Below are 21,917 nucleotides of genomic sequence, written 5' to 3' on the forward strand. Positions count from 1 at the left end.
AATAATTTGAGTGAACTTTTTGTGGAACTTGGGGTCATGAGTAAATGGAAAGCTTGCGTAAAATTTCATTTTTTGGACGGTTAAAACTGCTGGTTTTGTAATGAAATGTTTGTTAAGTAATTTAATGGACTTGGTACCAACTTTTATAGCTCTTGCTTCGATAATTTTAAATCCAACTCTGTTTCTATCCTTCTCCACAGGTCACTCGTCCTTACGTCGAACTGGAGCCTTTTTCATAAGGAAATTTCTTTTTTAATTGACTTTTTTAATAATAACTGTTTCCCTGCAAAGCTGGTATATAGGAAATTACATAAATTACTTAACAAACATTTCATTACAAAACCAGCAGTTTTAACCGTCCAAAAAATGAAATTTTACGCAAGCTTTCCATTTACTCATGACCCCAAGTTCCACAAAAAGTTCACTCAAATTATTCAGGATCATTTTTATGCCATTGATGTCACTTTAATCCCTAAGAACCCTTTCACCATTGGTTCACTCTTTAAAAACCAAAGATCGGTCATCACCTTATATGTCATCTGGTATCATTTACAAATATACTTGCCCTGAATGTCAAACAGGGACGTATGTGGGATCTACCAGTAGACTCCTTAAGGTGCGTATCGATTCTCATCGTGGCGTAAGCTTCCGTACAGGTAGCAGAATTTCAAACCCAGAACATTCCAACATCAGAAATCACTCAAAAATCTGTAAAACACACATTGATAATAAAGACTTCTACATTTTAGGCCATACCACCAACCCTCAAGACCTTGTTATCCTGGAATCACTTTTCATCAAACAACTTGTTCCGTCGTTAAACACTCACACGTCCTCCTCTCCTCTATATTTATCCTGACTTGTGTTCTTTCTATTTATGTTTATGTTTAGTTTAAAGCTGTCACTCCTCTAGGTCGGTCCTTAATCTTTTGTTCTGTAACCCCTTTCACAGATAGTTTTCAATTTTAGTTTACTGTATATTACGTTACCTTCATTTTAATGTAATGATTTTTAAAACTTTTGTTCTCTAATTTTAATGTTTGTGTACATTTGTGAAAATTTTGTATGAATAATTTTTAGCCTTTATTTTTAGATTTTTTTACGATTTTACAAAGAATTTTATTTTTATTTTAACAGCCCTGATGATGTAATTAATCCGATAATTACGAAACGTTGGAATAAAGTCAGCTTGTATATCTGTGTGTCCTCTGCCCTTCATTGATGATTTTAAGTATGGATTGACTCCTGACTCCTCACACTAATATATATATATATATATATATATATATATATATATATATATATATATATATATATATATATATATATATATATATATATATATATATATACTGTATGACATGAAGATGGTGCATTTAAAATGATGCATACTCGTATGTATACTGGAATTTATACTGTGAATGTATTCCAACCGAACAATGCATTTACAAAAATTTATTCTTATTCCTTTTTAACGGGAAGACTGTATCTGCGCCATAAATCAAATAGTGTGTGTTATAAGATAAAATGAACATGTCTTCATTTAGTGGAACGGAGGACTGTACAGCGGTCTTGTAGAATTAGTGAGCACTTTAAGGGGCGTTCACACTACAGTAGAACATGTCATAAACATCACACACGCATCACAAACAGGTTAAATACAAGTCAACGATTTGTTGGTAGTCCTATTCTAGGCTTTAAATAATTACTCAAGCATTTGTCGGAGACGCGTGTTTACATGTTTTACTGTAGTGTGGAAGCACCCTTGGAGACTCTTTCTCGAGGATACAGCTTCGGGTTTAGTGTGATTAATGGGAATCAAAACTGTTGCGATCTTCTAATTTCCTCTTAGGATAAACTATTGATTCCTCTGTCTTAACCAGAAATGATCGTCCTTAGTGAGTATACAACCTTACTTGTGTTCCTCATTATTTCAATATTTCTCTTGTTTTACAGGGGTTTGTTAAACTTAGGGACAATAATAAATTTCCATCTGCGAGTAAATGGTTCTTATTTTCATTTTTCTTTTCTTAAATTTCGTCATGTAACTTTAAATGTAGTCGCAACAAGAGTAAAATTTCTTAATATAAACAAATAACCAAAGTAAATCTTTTATACCATGCAAGACATTTTCGTTTCACTTCCGGTCTCGTCTATCTTTAAGTGTTCAATTTGCTTAATAAAGTGTTCATAAGTCATCCGTGTTGTTTTTTATAAAATACGATCTATCACGAATAAGATGTTGGACTCAGTGCCATGACGCAATTCAAAGACTTTTCAGTATCAGCTCTGTTTACCTGGACATTTACAAAGACGTCAAATGCAACGTTTTGTGAAATAACTGACGGTTTGTAAGAAATAGGGAGAAAATATTATCGGCTATGAATACACTATTCCTTAACTATACTAAAACTACTCCTCTTTACATACACGCAGGAAAAACAACACAAGCTATCTTATAAAACACCTATTTTCTTAAGCAGATCCAGGATTTCCTTTTAGTCTCAGAAGTATTTTTTGAACTTAGCAACGTTTCTATGACATTTTCTATATCACACTAATCTTAACACTTTTAACAATTAGCTTCTGCAGTAAGTTCACCTCTCTGACATTCCATCTGTCCCCCTAGTTTCGTTCACTTACCCAAAAATTCAGACTGCTCCATAACTTCAAGTACTTCCAAGAATGCCAACACAAATGTATTCAGCACAACTTTAATCCAACATCACATAAGGATCAGCAAACAAATCTCAAAAACAACTATAACAAGAAAAACAACAGGATCAGGCTGACGAGAGGGGACTATCCACTATCACGGAAATTTTCATATACCTTGAATGCTCACCTGATCTGGACTACGACAATAAAGAGCAGGGTTCGGTTATCAGCTCGAATATGACTTGCAATATTAAATTGCTAATAATGACAATGACGATTGATTGATTTATGACTACTAAAATTGGCGTCACAATATTAATGACAAAAGAACATAAACCTGCTTATGTTTGAGAATATAATGAATCTATTTTACTCTGGCGCATATCCCTTTTTTTGTGCAGTACTTATCGCGACTAACATCAAGCAACGTTCCTTTACAGCTCCTTCCTGCATATATCAATCACGACCTACATAGTACGCAGTTCCCAAACTTCTGTAAATACAAAAACAATTTCCTTGGCCACTTATTTCATAATCGCAACCATGTACATGATTACATTTAATTGTAGAGGATTTCTTTTAAATTATGAAGACCTCAATACTGTAAACTATTCCCGGGATCATTCGTAGTCGTCTTTACCATGGAGTACGTTTTCATCAGCTGTAATTAAATTAATTTTCTGAAATTAAAAAAAACTGCATAAGCACTTGAAACACTTTCCAAGCGACAGACTTGCATCTAATATCAGAAAATCCTGGTAATTAACTGATGGAAACAAAGCAATATGGGAGAGGGCGCCAAGAGTCAGAGACAAAAGTAAATTCCAAATTACAATATGATTTCTAATATGGCTCACCATATGTAGAACCATCTCATTTGCGTAATTTTTTTTTTCAGAAAGCGACTTTTACACAAAATTTAGTGTCATTAGTTTTATGAATGCTGATGTATTATTCCGTTCATAAATCCACGCGCTTCAAATGACACCTGTCTTCGTCATCAAAACGTCATACATCAGAATTTTTACCTCAATCTCTACAGAGGCAACTGACTATAATTTCTGAGGCCATTTATAACAGCACATGCAATTTCTGAAAAATGCTTACCCGTATTCCATCTTTATGATTGCAGGAATGACTTCTACCAAAGAAACTTCAACATTACAAAAAACTGAATCTCCTGGGCCAACAACAGAACCACCGTCTTCAAGTGCGTTTTCTGGAACAATAACCAAACCACCTCCTCCAAGTACTGCCGAAACTACAGTAAAACCGCCATCTTCAAGTACCCCTCTTAAAACATCAGCAAAACCACCATTTTCAAGTTTCCCTCCTAAAACAACAGAAAAACCACTGTATTCAAGTATTCCTCCTAAAACAACAGCAAAACCACCATTTTCAAGTTTCCCTCCTAAAACAACAGAAAAACCACTGTATCCAAGTATCCCTCCTGAAACAACAGAAAAACCACTGTATCCAAGTATCCCTCCTAAAACAACAGAAAAACCACTGTATCCAAGTATCCCTCCTAAAACAACAGAAAAACCACTGTATCCAAGCGTCCCTCCTAAAACAACAGAAAAACCACTGTATTCAAGCATCCCTCCTAAAACAACAGAAAAACCACTGTATCCAAGCGTCACTCCTCAAACAACAGAAAAACCACTGTATCCAAGCGTCCCTCCTAAAAAACAACAGATCCAAAACCACTGTACTGCATTCAAGCATCCTCCTAAAACAACAGAAAAACCACTGCATTCAAGCATCCCTCCTAAAACAACAGAAAAAACCTCTAAAACGACAGCAAAACCGTCTTCTAGTATCCTAAAACAACAGAAAAACCACTGTATTCAAGTATTCCCCCTAAAACGACAGCAAAACCACTGTCTTCTAGTATCCCTCCTAAAACAACAGAAAAACCACTGTATTCAAGTATTCCCCCTAAAACGACAGCAAAACCACTGTCTTCTAGTATCCCTCCTAAAACAACAGAAAAACCACTGTATTCAAGCATCCCTCCTAAAACAACAGAAAAATCACTGTATTCAAGCATCCCTCCTAAAACATCAGAAAAACAATCATATTCAAGTATCCCTCCTGAAACAACAGAAAAACCACTGTATCCAAGTATCCCTCCTAAAACAACAGCTTCCCCAGGAGCCACAACTACAACACCATCTTCAGCGACGATAGGAAAAACAACTAGACAGGTCTCTGACGTGGGATCTTCCACGATGACGAAAGGTACGTAATATTTACTTCGAATACACTAATGCACAGATTATTAGTTCCGTTGCACGTAATGGAAACGAAGAATAAGTTGGGCTTACTTACCAATATCAGTTTGCGACAGAAACATATGCTTCATGTGGGTGCTTGAAGGCATACATATACATGCATACAAACATACATATATTTATATATATATACAAATACATATATATACATATACAAATATATACAGTGTATATATATATATACAATGTATGTATGATGTGTTATAAATTTGTGGAATGAGCATAAATCGGAAGTCTTGGGAAGGATGAAGAAAAAAAGATCTAGAAAGCCTGGATACCTGGAGTGAAAGTAGTATTAGAAAGGAAGAGCTTTCAGATCCAGGAAACGAAAAAGTGTGTAAAAGAGAGGTAAATGCACCCACTGTGTGTGTGTGTGTGTGTGTGTGTGTGTGAAGGGGGAGGGGTTGACACACTGCTGATGAGACTCTTGTGTAAGTGAATGAAGCAGTTAGTGCTATAGAGGCTTTCTGAACAAGGGATCTAACCACCATTAAAATAAATTTTTAACACAATAATCGAGTAAACAGCACATAACAATAATTTCTGTTTAATAATATCTCACCTTCATAAAAACTTATATATTTATAAATAATAATATTATATAAGCAACCTTTCTTGGAATCCTCTTCAAAATATGAAAACTGCAAATAGTAAGCAAGTCAAAAGTAATAAATACCTATATACATGCCTTTAAAAACACTGGTGAAACTAGTTTACTAGATGTACGAAATCCCTGAGACGACCTCCTTATAAAATTCATCAGAAATGGTCCACAAACGTTACTTCCTTTTAAATCACGGTAGAACGCACACAACAAAACGAAACCACATCTATTTTTCTAATGCAAAACAAAATCATTCACCAGGAAACACCTCTGGTGAAGTGTCAGCTTACAAAAGGTATCAAATTTCAAATCCCATAAACACTATGAATAATAACTGAATCAGCAGACTCGGCGATAACCCATGCAACCTTCTTCGAACTATGTTCTGGAAACTCATAAGAATTTCTGATTTCTAGTGTTTTACTGGGTCATATTTTCTTTTATTTGATTATATATAATTTCCAAAATGCTGTGGCTCTTGTTACTTTTTGTGTAGATCTTTGACCTATACTGCTTAAAGCTTCCAAATCTACAAATTGGAGGCAATAGCACTTATTGCCTTTGCAGTTACAGCTCCATTATTATTATTATTATTATTATTATTATTATTATTATTATTATTATTATTATTATTATTATTATTATTATTATTATTATTATTCAGAAGATGAAACCTATTCATATGGAACAAGCCCACTGACTTGAAATTCAAGCTTCCAAACAATATGGCGTTCATTAGGAAGAAGTAAGAGGGAAAAGGAAATACAGAAAGAACAGATCTCACTTATTAAAAAAAAAAAGACCATTAGATTAATATATATTAATGAAACGATAAAAATGTATTAAAATGCAAGGGGAATAGTATTAGGGTAGTAATGCACTGCATCTTCGCTTGAACTTCGGAAGTTCCAATGGCACGACAATCTCTTGGGGGCTCTAAATTGATTAATTCAGCTTAAAGGAAGTGGAAACACTTATTGCAAATTGGAGGTAAGAAGCTTTGCAAGAGGTGAGAGCAGTATGCCGCTGCCTCTACAACAAGAAAGGATGTGAATGGTTACAGAGAAATTTATCAGTGTAGGACTAGGTGGAAATTCTAATGAGAGAGTGCCAGATGAGTTAGTTTGTTTGAGAATGGGATGAATAAAAGAGAAAAAGAGGGGTATGAGTTTTGAAATGTCACAGAACCCCTTCACCAGACTCGTTTAAGTAGCAAAAAATGCACTAAATAAAACAAAAATATGTCCAAACACTCACACACAAATATATGAAATTTATGTATTTATACTGTAACTATTTGTAAATTTTCTATTTTGAAGTCCACGCAACGACTGCTTGTGAATTTTTACTCTTCCTTTTGCTATTGTATTTCATCATTTATAACTTTATTTTCATAGCATTGCTATTTACTGATTCATTTTCCCAGTCTGTACTCTAGCCCACAGCCACTAACTTGAACTCCTTTATAAAACATTCCTATATTTCTCAGGCTCTCAAGATTTACCATTTTTCATGTGACAGAATTTACTTAACATATACAAAGAAATAAACTGTTATATGATACATAATTTGAGTATACATTTTCTCGAAATTAAACAGGGTCATCAGCAACCACTGAATCCACAACAAGCGACCCTCTGAGTAGAATCTATGCACAAATCTCTGCAAAACGAGCTACTCTGGACAATTTAAATGCTGCTACTACAACACTCCAGGATGTGGATACAGACATTGCAACTATTCAAAATATTGCTGGCACCAGGCGAAGAAGAAATGCGGGTAATCTAGGCACTTCCACCCTTTCTTCCACATTAACTGGGAGCTTAATCTCTACTGGCTCTGGAAAACCCACTTCTACCAGAGGACATTCTCCCTTATCTACTTCTCAGTCAACATACAGTCAGTCACCACAGACATCATCCATTCCTCCTGCTTCTGAAAGTCACAATTTGACAACAAAAATGTCATCCATGCATACTTCTATAAAGGCCACATCAACATTGCCTAGTGGCTCTCATAGCTCACCTTCAGCAGCAAGGACATCATTTACAGCCTCTGTGTCTGGAAGTCATATTCCTACAACAGGAAAATCATCCCTGTTTACTCAAACTGAAAATTCCACTCTGTCTTTAAAATCAGTTCCATCAACATCACTTTCAAGCTTTGCTCACAGTTCATCAGGAAGCCCTAATCCTCATGCTCCAACAGCATCGACATCTCAGTCAACAGGACAGACATACCTTGGTCAGTCTTCTGTTAAAAGATCAACAATGTCTTCTGTATCTATACCCTCTACAACTGCAGATGCTGGAACACCAAATTTATTCACGCTTAATTCCACTACTGATATTTCTATTGCAAAGTCTCAGTTTATTGCCAACATAATCTATCAGCTTGATGAAGTCCTTAGTGCATTAAGCTCTCTTACATCAGATGCCAATGAAATTGAAAAACTAACAAATACCTTACAAAATATTGCACGGGATCTCAAGACAGTAATTATTTACATCACTGAAGACAAAACTCTTTTATCCAGCAATGCTTCTGACAATTTAAAAGCTATTTCTGCTAAAATACAGGAAGCTAAAGATGCTATCACAACAATGAAAGCAAAAATTAAACAAGATATATTGGACTTGAATGACGAAGCCGTGAGATATGGAGGAACTACCTACAATATAGTTGAAAACACAGTCGAAGATTCCCCTACTGTTACTAAAGGTAAGCATATTTTGAAGTGTTATGTTCATAAATAAATACTACTGTTCAGGGTTTAGAAAAGCATAAACAAAAATGATAACATAATTCACAGAATGTTTTACACTTTATCTAAAAGAAACACTTGAAATGCTGCTATTGTGTGGTCTTTCTTCTCGTTACATGAAATCCCAAAGTTGCAAGATACACATTAAAATAAATACATCTGTATAAAATAATTCTCATGACAACCATTCCGTCTAAAATCTTTCGTGTAAATTTAAATTCTACTGTCCCTGGTCAATTATTCCTCGTCGTAGAAAATTCATGTTCCCATTTCCAGTTTTCTTCACACATACAATGAAGTTAAAACAAAATATTTCTGATGACAAAAGAAATTGTTTACCTCCAGTCCCAAGATTTATATTTACACATTGTATTTTAGGGTTAAGAGAGTTAACAAAAAATATGGTACTGCGTCTTCGTGAGTATCACGACTAAGCAAAGAAGAAAGACAAAAATAAAGTACATTAAGATACAATTAAGCAAAAACAACTATTTTTTTATGGTACAGTTTAGTTTCATCTTTCATTTTCTTTGACATTTCCCCTTAAATTAGCATTTTTGAAAGACACTTCCCCGTAACTTAGCATTTTTGAACATTAAAAGTTCCTATTCACAAGTTTTTTAAGAAATAACTTTTGACTGGTAGCTGAAAGCTATACTTCAAATTCTAAGTACTGGATTGCAACAATATTTTGCAGGACTCGCGGTTAGATAAACTTATTGTTACTTCATTTTGTGCTTGACTTAAAACTTTTCAGCCCTTGATAACACTACTTATATGACTAAGATTCTGATAAACTTGCTCTGCATCAACAAACTAATACTTATATGACACTTCGTCGATGGTTTAAAACCTCCTCATATAGCCTATAAACACAGTATAGCAGGTCTGAATTAAGGTATAAAGAGCCATAAAAACTATTATCACTCCATAACAATACAATCTACTATTTTTACCAAATGCGTGTGCAACATTCATATTTAAAAAAAAAGACGAGAAATATTCACTCTGAATCATGAAAACAATACTGTATTGGAAAAGAACCCTCTCGCTTCCCTCACATACCGTGCAAAAATCAAAATCAGTCAAAAGAAATTATCCATACACAAAAACCTTGACTAATTTTACATTTTCAACTTTATTTTCTTATAACTGCTACTTGTATATTCACAGTGATGCTAACTTTTAAATGTTCAAATCTACTGTCAATTAGTGCAGCAGATAATTGCATATTTCATAAGAATCGTTCAGATAGTGAAACAAGCATGAAATTTTGCACAAGTGCTCTTTAAAGTTCCTCTATCAGAAAGGGCGCTGGCCACGCAAAAAATTTAATATGGCGGCCAAATTCCAAGATGGCGGCCAGTATCGACAGATTTTGGCTAATTTTTCACTAGAATGGCATGTATTTGCTTCTAGCAATATGGTAAAGCTCTTCCATACTATTTCTTGTGAATATTATGTTTCTGTAGCTTCCCAGTACAGTTTACCTTTAAATATGGGGGCTATATGGCTGCCAAGAAAAGGTAGAAACAATAATTATAATGAGAAATAATGCCCGTTCAACAATTATCGTTTTAAGCATGGATCTTGGTTTCTGTGGTTTTAGATCCTAATGAGGCCATCTCTTTCGAATAACTCATCAATTTTGAAGGAAAATTAATAAATGTAAAAGAGTGTATGTCTGCACACAACCAGGGCACACTGGTGACATCACTGCTGTGTAACTCAGCATGGGGTTCAGTGCCAGCTAATCCAGCTTTACTAATCCTGTAGTCTTAGACTAGTAGTTGTAGTATAGTTTAGTTTAGTGTCCCAAATGCTTTCTAACAGCCCCAGACCAGCTATAGTTAGATAGCCGCACCTGAATAGACAGGATGTGCCAGCGCGGGAGAGCCGAGCCAAGGGTATGGGGGCTGTACATGATGGTTCATGTACTTACCCAGATGGTGTACAGATCACACGGGACTTAAATGGCACTGGATGAATGATCGGGCTAGGTGTAGGAGACCGAACCTAGTTGAATCCCATACAGGAATGTGTGCTTTGTTTAAGGTGGTAAAAGGATAACCCTCGGCCTTAATCAAAAGTGAAATCATGGCAGAATGTGATGCCAATCCAATATTGAGCAGTAGAAAAACAAACTGGAGTTTGTGTTGTCTTTGTCAGAAGGACAAAGAGGTGAGCACTTGACATCACCTCCAAGTCATCATGTCCTAGACCATGATGGGTACACAATGCTGGCAAGGAACATTCCCATGTTCAGTGAAATTAATGAAATGCCACTGATAATGGATCCAGCAAGGCTGGATGAAGGTGATGGCATAGAGGCCACTCTCAGGAAAAATGCAGCAAAATACCATGTGATCTGTCGCTTGTTGTTTAACAACACTAAACTGGACCGTGCAAGAAAGCGACAATCCAATGACCAGACCAGCAACACTGAGACTAGTCGTGCAAAACTGCGCCGAACCAGTCATGACAATGAAGTTTGCATTTTCTGTGAGAAAGTGGCACCTGCATCTGATCTCAGACAGGCTAGTACTAAGGGCCTTGACTTGAAATTGCGTGAATGTGCAGAGATACTTAGTGATGGCAAGCTCCTTGCTAAGTTGACTGGTGGGGATGTCATTGCACAGGAGTTTAAGTATCACCATGCCTGTCTTTGTGCCCTCTACAACAGAAAAAGGTCCTACCTGAGGAGCCTTGAGAAAGACCAAGGTAGCACTGAGTCAGAATCAGATGTGTATCCACTAGTTCTGTCAGAACTGATGACATACATTGTTGAAAACAACCTTTGTTCAGATGATCCAGTCACATTTCGGCTGGCAGATATTTGCCACCTCTACCAACAACGTTTGGAACAATTAGGTGTAGAGTCACCAAGTGTAAATTCCACGAGACTCAAAGACAAACTTCTGCCAGAAATTCCAGAACTTGAGGCTCATAAATCTGGCAGAGATGTATTACTTGCATTTCAAAAGGATGTGGGAAAAGCACTTGCTCAATCATCTGATCTTTCAGAGGCAGTTATCATTGCTAAAGCAGCAAATATTCTCAGAAAGTCTATACTTGATCATCAGTCACGGTTTGATGGCACATTTTCTGAGGCTTGTGTACGAAATTCTGTGCCTCCTCTCCTGCTCCAGTTTGTAGGGATGGTTGAGCATGGGGCTGACATCAAGTCACAGTTACGATTTGGAGCATCAAAGTCAGACCAGGCCATTGCACAGCTCATGCAGTTCAACTGCTACTCCCGATACAAAGAGGAGCAACAACTCATAGACACTCCAAAGACAGAGAAACACCATTCCCAGTCTACATGGGACTCTCAGTCTATGCCAAAACCAGGAAGAGAAACCTGGTTGAAATGCTACATCAGTATGGCCTCAGTATCTCTTATGACAGAGTACTGGAGGTCTCTGCACAGTTAGGAGATGCCACAGTTAGCAAATATGTGGAGGAGGGTGTGGTCTGTCCCCCAGTACTGCGAAAAGGGTTGTTCACCACTGCAGTGATGGACAAAGACATTGCCCACCCCAGCTCAGCAGAACTTCTACAGACACACCTTGACAGAGGCCGCACTAAATTTCAGAAGTTTTCAGACTCTTTGGCAAACAATGCAGTCTCCTTCTATGAGCCGATAAAGAAGAACAGAACTGACTTCTTCAGGCAAGAAGCTGCTCCTGTAGAACAGTCAAAGCAGAAACTTCTGAAGGAGGATTGCCAGCTTTCTCAAAGCTATTTATATCCTGTCAGAGCCGTGAATGTGATCTGCAGGAATTCTTCCAGCACGAGAATCAAACATTCCCAGCTTCCCTTAGTGAGGGTGGTAGGCTGTACACATGTCAGAAGTCTCAGCTGACCTCGGTCCTGGAGAGTCATGTTACACTAGAAGACAAAGAACCAAAGACTGATGTCCTCATTGTAGATGGATTAGCTTTGGTCCATGCCTTGCCACCAAAGAAAGGAAAGACCTTTGAGGGCTATGCACTTTGCGACTTCTTGCCTGTGATACAATCCTATAGCAGCAAGTACACATCATCACATCTTGTATTTGATGTATACAATACATCCAGCCTCAAAGCTGAGACCAGGCTCCAACGTGGTCAAGGAGGAAGGCGCAAGGTGACAGACAAGAACACAATTCCATCCAACTGGCGCAATTTCCTAAGACACGATGCCAACAAGACAGAGTTGTTCCAGTTCCTGGCAGACAAAGTTGCCCAGATGTCTGCCACAAATGTTGTCATTGCCACGAAAGGGTCTGCTGTCCTCAGCACTCATGAGGCTAGTCTTCAGGGACTGGAAAAGTGCTCTCATGAGGAAGCTGACACCCGCATCTTTCTCCATGCCAAATATGCCACAGAACATGGAGCCAAGACCATCACGGTTAAAGCAAATGACACAGATGTTCTTGTCGTTGCAGTCAGTGCTTTCTCCACTCTCCACAATCTAGGGCTAGAGAAGCTATGGGTGGCATTTGGCCAAGGCCAGAGCCTGCGCTGGATTGCTGTGCATGACCTGTGCAACTCTCTGGGCCAGGAGAAGGTGAATGGCATGCTCTTCTTCCATGCGTTCACAGGCTGTGATACAGTGTCAGCCTTCCGGAGCAAGGGCAAGAAGACCGCCTGGCAGACATGGAACATCTTTCCAGAGGCCTCCACTGTGTTCTCCAAACTGAGTCACTACCCTCTCAGAGTGGAAGAGAGTGACCTGAAGGTCCTGGAGAGGTTTGTCATACTTATGTATGAAAGATCCAGCACTGCTGGCACTGTGGATGAGGCTAGACTTGATATGTTTGCCAGAAAACAAAGGGCATATGAGGCCATTCCACCAACCAGGAGCTCTCCTCCAACACACCAAGTGTGCTGCGTACCAGGCTGGTTGTGTGTGGGGCAGGCCACCCAGTGTCAGCCACAGCCAGAGAACCCTGCTGAGTGGGGATGGCAAAAGTCTGGTGAAGCATGGCAAGTCCTCTGGACAACCAACTCGCCCTTAGCCAAGAGTTGCCAACAGCTTACCAAATGTGGATGCAAAGCAGGCTGTCGGGGAAAGGTGCAAGTGCTACAAGCTGGGTCTTCCCTGCACAGCTCTGTGCACTTGCAAATGTGAAGTCTAGATAAATATTGCCCTCTCTTCAGTAGATAATCTAGCTTGAGCATCCAACGTGTCATGCTATGCCTACCTTCTTATCCTCGAATTTTTCAAAGGTGTAGGTTGAGAGACCTATACATAGATTGGTTGCGTTTAGTCCGTATTTCTCTTCTTTTCTTTTTATGGTTACAGTCTTAGACACAATGTTGTATGTGACCATACCATTACTATTTCAGTTGAAAATAGCATATTAGTTAAACTGTCTGATCACATGAATATACCATTAAATAAAAACAGTTGGTCTCTATGTCTGCTAGCGCTGTGGATAGAAAAAAAACTTTTATGGCAACCATTTTGTACGCCATCTTGGTTACAATTCATTTAGTAAGGGTTTTCAATAAAATGTGTGGTATGGAACATTTTTATAACCTAAAAGTCGAGGTTAAAAAAAAAAAAAAAAACTGGCATATTCCATCCAATAGATGCTCCCAAACCAGTGAATCTCAACATAGATGGCGGCCATTTTGAAAAATAGCCGCCATCTTGGATTTTCAGGTGGCCAGCGCCCTTTTCTAAGAGAGCGTAGTCTTAGGAATGTTTGTGCCAAATTTCATGCTTGTTTCACTATCTGAACGATTTTTACAGCAATCTGCTGCACTATAATGCAGCTGCTACCTCAGTAATCTTTATAAAATATCTTTGTATTCTCTAAAAAAATCTGAATTTTCAATTCTCAATTTCTGACTGCTTAACTGTCTATATTTTTCTTATTTCATCATCCTCTTTTGTCAAAAGACTGAATGCTATTTCATTTGTGAACAATAAGACAATATAGGAACATCAGCAGCCACTGAATCTACGGCCGGAGGTCAGCAACTGAGTAGAATCTATGCACAAATCTCTGCAAAGAAAAAAACTCTCGACAAGCTAAACGCTGCTACTGCAAGCCTCAATGACGTAAACACAGAGGTTAAAACGCTTGAAAATATCGCCACCACGAGACGAAGAAGAAATGCACAGAATTCAAGAACTACAATCCTTTCTTCCACATTAAATGGAAGCTCGATTCTTACTACTCAAAGTTCGATTTCTACTAATGACACTGCTATTCCATCAACATCTACTAGATACTCACCTTTATCTACTTCTCACTCAACATACAGTCAGCCACATGGAATATCTACAAAACCCAGTGGTCCTACGTCTTCATCTTCAAAAATAACATTCACTGAACCTTTATCTACTCCTTACCCAACAAGCAGCCAGTCACCCGGAATTTCTACAAAGCCCAGTGGTCCCACGTCTTCATCTACAAAAAGAACGTCCATTACAACTGATGCATCTGGCAGTTTCGCATCGACAACAGGAGCATCATTTATATCTTTCGGCTCTGCTGACACAAAACATTTGTCATTCACTTCTCCTGCTTCTGAAAGTTCCATTTTGACAACAGAAACGTCATTCACGCATACTGGATCTCGTGGTTCGATTTCTATACGAGGGACATCAACTTTACCCAGTGGTTCTCATGGCTCTCCTTCAGCAGGAAGAACAACATTTACGCCTATTGCATCTGTAAAATCCACTTCACAAGGACGCCCCACTCATTATTCCACAACAGCACTGACATCTCCAGTCTCAGGACAGTTATACCATAGTTATTCTTCAGGGAAATTATCAACAGTGTCACCTACGACATACAGAACCTTTAATTCCGATTCCACTTTTGATAGTTCTGCTGCAAAGTCGAAGTATATTGACGATACACTCTCTCAGTTAAACAGTGTCCTTACTGCATTCATCTCTACAACAGATGCCAATGAAATTGAAAAACTAACAAATACCATTAAAAACATCACACAAGAGCTCAAGATAGTCATTATTTACGTCCGTGAAGACAAAAATCTTTTATCCAGCAATGCTTTTGACAGCTTAAAAACTGCTTCTAATAAAACACAGGAGGCTAAAAATGCAGTCACAGCAATAAAAATAATAATTAAACAAGAAATAGAGGACCTGAACAAAGAAGCTGAAAAATATGGAGGAACTACCATAGGAATAGCCAGTGACACAGACGAAGTTCTTACTTTTTCAGAAGGTAAGCATTCATTATGACTGTTGTTTAGGCCTTATAGAAGTCAGTGTATTTGAAGCGTTTTTATAAGCCATATTTTCATATGAAGAAAAACTATACTACTAACGCATGCGAGGCCTTACTTCCTTTGTAAATAAATTCGTAAAGAATACAGGTAAACTGCATTTTTCAACACAAAATTATTCCATTTGCTCTTTATATTAAAAAATTATTTCATAAAATTCTTATTCCTTCTCGAAATATAACGTCAATTGCCTTCTTACTTTAATTGCGTCAAATGGAAATTGCATAATCCTTTCAACTTCATACTTAAATAAACAATCTTATAACTCTCATAAACATTCACAGAACTTTCACGTTTTTAGCCCCAGCTTCCGTAATATACTCTCATCAGATAAAATCATTTTTTACATGCCACTTGAGTTCGATTTCTCATTCTAACAGTAACTATACCTATCGAATTTATCTCATACAGAAATAAGAACATCACAAACTTCTAGAGTTAAAAAACAACTCAATCATTAACTGAAATATACACTAGAATAACAGAGAAATGTACAGCAAATCTGTACTACACAGAAAGAAGTGTACATGAAATCTTCACCTGAATGATAATGTAAGACAGAAAAAAGTATAAATAAACATTATGATCAAAGAACAAACGAGAAAGATAACAGTTGCATAGTTATAAAAGAATAATCTACAAACGTGAACAACATAAGTAGGAAAAAGAAAATACAAAACGCATAAGTAGGAAAGAGAACATAAAAACACATCAGTAGGAAAAAGAAAGTATAAAACACATAAGTAGGAAAATGAAAATACAAAACATAAGTAGGAAAAGAAAATACAAAATACATACGTAGGAAAAAGAAAATACAAAACACATTTAAATATATATAACAATAATAATTATTTTACTTGGCACTACTTCCTTGTGAAAAAAAGGATCAAAGGGACCGTCAACAACACCTACATCTGCACCAAAGGGAAGATCGACATCATCACAAGGTAATTCCTCAAGTTAACTTGATATTCAACATGCACAATGTTACACACAATCAAGTATAAACACGACCATGATATGAACAGAGAACACGAAACAGATCTGTTAAATAGACATGAAGGACTTTAAACTGTTTTCCTGTAATCATACGTTTTTTCTGTAATAACAAGTAAACACAAAAGTCAGAAAAAGAAAATGAAATAAACTGAATAAATATTGAGAGCTTTGCGCAGAATAATTTCATATCCAACATTTCCTGTAAAGTGCACAATCGTTCAGTTGAACATTTTTTTAATATTACAGATGATATAGTACTAAATTCATTATTATCATAAAACTTGCAGTTACTCGGCATATAATATCAATGAAGAGTGAAATCACACTGCCAACAACAATGATCACTGCAATCACTCACAAAATCCTGGAATGACTCAGAATGATTACATTCGCTAATTAAACTGGGCGTATGATCCCATGCTTTTACATACAGTCAACCTCCTGTTGCAGTAGCTCCAGCTTTTACAGTGCTACATCATGCATTACAGTGTTTGCACAGCCTGGGACGTCAGAGGATAGCTTAGCAAATTGGGTTATAAGGGCACGGATGTCATGCTGTTGTCATTTAGTAAGATCACTTAATTTTGGACATAAAATTCTGCAGGATTTGGTCTTCCTTCCTCAGGTTTCTGTTGTAAGCTGGTGTCTTCTATAATTGCATCAGGATTATCTTCATCCCTCTCTGTTTTCCTCCATCCTTCCTCTTCTTTTTGCCTTTCCATTTCTACTTCTTACGCTGTTTGCCCACTATCTCCGTTCTTGAGCGACAAATTTATGGTTGCAGCAATTTGGCGTGGCTCCTGATCAGTGTTGGTGGCACTAGTAATCGTCCTCTTCTTCTGCCAGGTGTTATTACCAATTTACTGAGATTCTTAACACTTTTGTACAGACCTTTAGACTTGGCTAAAAGAGACATCCCAGGCACGGGCAAGACAGGACCTCATTATTTCCAACCTAGAAGTCAAATTTGAGCATGGTGAGCCTGGTTGTACCAGGTCATCATTTTTGCTTGAGATTTCCCCATCTCATCATGGGCCATTTTGCAAGGCTCTCATAGCCAGTATCTGAAGGGGAGCACATACTTCAGGAACTTAGGTTCTACTCTTCATTCTTTGTCCAAATTTCCCACAGGAGGCAGAGGGACGCGTGTAATTGATGTCCATGAACCATTTGGAATGGTGAAACTCCCAGAGATTCTTGCTAAGAATCATGGATAGCAAACAACGTACATGGCAAGCCACTGTCCCGCTCTTTAGTGTTCTGGTCATGGCAATATGCACATAGCGCATTTTTAAAAGTAGCATGAAATTGCTCCACGGCATCTTGAGACTGGGGTCCTGTAGTCTCTTCCTGTACAACAATAGATTTTTCATCGCCAGGTGTGGTGGCAGTAAGGAGATCCTTTGGCGTCTCAGGAACTGAGAGACTTGATAGCGACTATTTCTTCTGAAGCCGTCTACTCTCTGGTCTCACCTCTGCGGTCTTGGGGCTCGATAGCAGCCTCTTATTTCTGAAAAAATGCTCCATAGCCTCTTTTACCGACAATTTTGGGCGATACATACCCATCCTGTCGCCTGGTGGCCTTTTTTTCTTTTACTGTTTTCCTTCGTTCACTTGTTTTCTAGGACTACGTGCGGAAACTGGCGGAAGACATAAAATAACCTAAATGGCTCAATGATCAGAACATCCGAAGGACAGCAGCCTCCAGGGCAACCCACAGACTGGGCTTTTTTTTAGGCACCTCTCATCTGCAGATTTACGGAGAAAGGGGGAAAGAAGCTGGTCCGATGGTGCTTGTGACAGGAAATATTTAGTATATACTGAAGCCCAACGAGTGACTACCTAATCCGACGCATGTTGTTAGGCAGTGATGTTTCTCTTCTCTCTCTCTCTCTCTTTCTTTATATTATATATATATATATTATATATATATATTATATATATATATATATATATATATATATATATATATATATATATAGATATAGATAGATAGATAGATAGATAGATAGATAGATAGATAGATAGATAGATTTTACGAACTTTGCATTTCGTCCAAAAGTAAGTATTTATAAAGTCGATATACAACAAAAATGAATAAGGTAATGTAGGTTTTATGAACATCTTAATTTCATAGGGGTCTCATGTAATCAAAATCACTTAAAATTACAAGATACTAAACAATAAAATCATGGGTCTATACAATTGGTAAAATGTCACATGAACCTAAAGGACAAAGCAATGCTAAATTAAGATTAAACTGCAGGGAATAGATATTTATGTAAAAATGGTGTAAGTCCTTTCATTAATCTGCAATGAATGTAAAAGCTTGACTATCTATTTCCTTCTATTCCCAGTAGATACAACAGGGTCATTTCATTCAAAATTTCAACAACCTCAATATTTTCTTTATGATTTACCTGGTATTACATTTTATATGCCACATTTTTGTGGTACACCATTTACTTCAGCCTTCCCGAATGATCTTTACAGGAACTGCGTACTTCAGTTCCCTCAGAACATTTGGCTTCCATACTGAAGTGCTCGTAAGAAATTGATCTAAAGTACTGGAGTGCTCGTAAGAAATTGATCTAAAGTTTATCTACAGAAACGTTCACGTATGCAGATTCAGTTTTTAATATCAGTTTGCTTTCCTTTGGGTTAGAACTGCATATGTAAACAACATAAATCAACTATTAGTAGTATGAATAATTATGAATAATGGAGAAACATTCTACTATTTGACCATCCTAATGCTTGCAATAACAAGAGAACAATGCCCTATGTCAGCTTATAAAATCAACTAATAAAACATAATCAAGCACCTCAACTTTTTTTTCATACTTTCAGGTGGAACAATGACGCGTCCTTCTTCTTTAGGAAGACCATCTAGTTTGACAGCTTCTGCTAGTGCAGCTTATTCACGGGGATCTACTGGTTATGCAGGTTCCCTCTCTTCAGGATACTCAATTGGTTCTGCCTCTACTGGATCAATTTCTTCAGAAAAACGTTCTAGCTCTACTAGGTCACAAATTTCATCAGGACCAACCCCTTCTGTTGGTTCAAGTTTGCCAAGAGGATCAAGCGCTCCTGGAAGCTCAGCTGATTCTTTAACTTCTGGGTCAACTTCTTCTGGATTTCCCAGTTCTCAGAACCCAAGTTCTCCAGCAGGATCTATTAGTTTTGCTGCATCAACTTCCTCAGGAGACTTAACTTTATCTGGACATTCAACTGGTTCTACATCAACTGGGTCAACTTCTTCAGGAGATTCTGTTAGCCCAGCTGGCTCAGCTTCTTCAAGAAGATCTACTAGTCCTGCTGCTTCAACTTTCTCAGAAGGCTCATCTTCATCTGGAACTTCAACTGGTTTTACACAATCAGCTAGGTCAGCTTCTTCAGGAGATTCTACTAACTCTGCTGGCTCAGCTTCTTCAGGAGGATCTATTAGTTCTGCTGGATCAACTTTTTCAAGAGGATCTACTAGTTCTGCTCGATCAACTTCCGCAGATGGACCTAGTAGTTCTCCTGGATCAATATCTTCACGGAGATCTAGTAGTTCTCCTGGACCAACACCTTCAGGGGGATCTAGTAGTTCTCCTGGATCGACATCTTCAGAGAGATCCAATAGTTCTCCTGGATCTACATCTACAGGGGAATCTAGTAGTTCTCCTGGATCGATATCTTCAGGGGGATCTAGTAGTTTTCCTGGATCGACATCTTCAGGGGATCTAGTAGTTTTCCTGGATCAGTATCATCAAGGGGATCTAGTAGTTCTCCTGGATCAATATCTTCAGGGGGATCTAGTAGTTCTCCTAGGTCGACATCTTCAGGGGGATTTGGTAGCTCTCCTGGATCAACATCTTCAGGGGGATCTAGTAGCTCTCCTGGATCAACGTCTTCAAGGGGATCTAGTAGTTCTCCTGGATCAATATCTTCAGAGGGATCAAATAGTTCTCCTGGATCGACATCTTTAAGGGGATCTAGTAGTTCTTCCGGATCAATATCTTCAGGGGGATCTAGTAGTTCTCCTGGATCAATGTCTTCAAGGGGATCTAGTAGTTCGCCTCGGTCAACGTCTTCAGGAGGATCAACAAGTTCCATGTCGTCTACAGGTTAGATAAGAAAACAGAAACAATTCTTTCAAGGCTGAAATCATATTCAGCATAAGATAAAGATCAAGTACCTAACTGTTTTTGAATTAGAACTACCCCTTGGCCAAATGTATAACAAGTATCTTGTCAGCTTAATTTAGCCTAGAAAACATGGTTGGTGACTTACGATTTAATGTTATTCTGGGAAATGCAATATAAAAAAATGGACAATTCTTTCCTTCCACCCCAAAAATTATTTATGTGAAAATAAAGTGATAAAAATGCAGACTATAATGATAATCCAAATACATTAGACCCCTCTTTTATTCTGAAAAACTAATTTGCTCAAAAGCTTAAACTCAATGTTCGCTTTTGCTCACTGGACATCTCTGCACAAATCAAACAGACAATTTTTCTCTAAACTCTCCTCACACAAGGCACACGGAATGCATAAATTTCACATTGTATACACAAGACTATATATTTAAGACTAAACCTACGACAATATTTCATGAAAGTTCACGATAACAAAAACTCTAAAACTGAACCCTATTTTCGTAAGTTGGCGTCTTCTTGGAACAATATTACGTATCATAAAATGAATCAAAGCGTGCCCAACGCAAAAAAAAAAAATTATTCCCTTCATGCGTTTAATTCGGCACTGAAAAATAAACCTGCTAATTATGTTCAGTAGGGTTATCATCAACTAAATAGCATCAGCTTTTCCTCACAGGTAAAAAAATAATAATCCATTACTTTATAAAAAATAAGGTACCAAACAAAATTACATAAAAATTCTCAAAAAATTAATAATGTACGTATTTGTGAGAGCTATTCAACAAACATATACTGTGCAAATGGGCTTATTTAAATATTATTTTTGTTACTCGTTTTAATGCAGATTCCAAGAGCTTTCAGGACACAGTTTTTATATCTTGTAATTAACTATACTATTAGTTTTTAGTGTTATTATATGAAGTGACATACAGACTGAACATTTTCAACACTGATTTGAATGACTCAAAGCTGATACAATATAAGAAAAACAAAGTCTGTTCTCGGTTAATTTATTCTGCCTGTCATTTTTACCACAATATAATTTTACCGCTTTACTATAGCCAGTAGGTATTCAAAATATGAGCCAGATAATAGAAGTCCTTACAATTTTTCACAAAATTTTTCTAAAATTCTGTATTCGTTATCCACGAACATTGAAGAGCATACTGATTTTTTATTAATATGATGTCC

General features: G+C 37.3%; 2 protein-coding genes across 3 annotated transcripts in view; both read left to right on the forward strand.

Moving 5' to 3' along the window:
* Positions 1–4,851, forward strand: part of LOC136844781 (sericin 1-like) — a 10,639-nt gene extending 5,788 nt beyond the window's left edge. The window contains exons 4-5 of the mRNA XM_067114018.1: positions 3,791–4,369; positions 4,748–4,851. Of these exons, the coding sequence (XP_066970119.1) occupies positions 3,791–4,369; positions 4,748–4,851 (683 nt within the window). The remainder of the gene's footprint in view (positions 1–3,790; positions 4,370–4,747) is intronic.
* On the forward strand, positions 4,487–21,001 carry LOC136845265 (serine-rich adhesin for platelets-like). Of its 2 annotated transcripts, XM_067115408.1 has the most exons (5): positions 4,487–4,902; positions 7,159–8,280; positions 14,247–15,518; positions 16,464–16,526; positions 19,429–21,001. In XM_067115408.1, the coding sequence occupies exons 1-5, from the start codon at positions 4,893–4,895 to the stop codon at positions 20,550–20,552; spliced, it is 3,591 nt and encodes a 1,196-aa protein (XP_066971509.1). In that variant the 5' UTR covers positions 4,487–4,892; the 3' UTR covers positions 20,553–21,001. The 2 variants fall into 2 exon arrangements, with proteins under 2 accessions (XP_066971509.1, XP_066971510.1); XM_067115409.1 differs by lacking the exon at positions 16,464–16,526.
* The last annotated feature ends 916 nt before the right edge of the window (positions 21,002–21,917 follow it).

Source organism: Macrobrachium rosenbergii, chromosome 13 (assembly GCF_040412425.1).
Source record: "Macrobrachium rosenbergii isolate ZJJX-2024 chromosome 13, ASM4041242v1, whole genome shotgun sequence".
NCBI lineage: Eukaryota > Metazoa > Arthropoda > Malacostraca > Decapoda > Palaemonidae > Macrobrachium > Macrobrachium rosenbergii.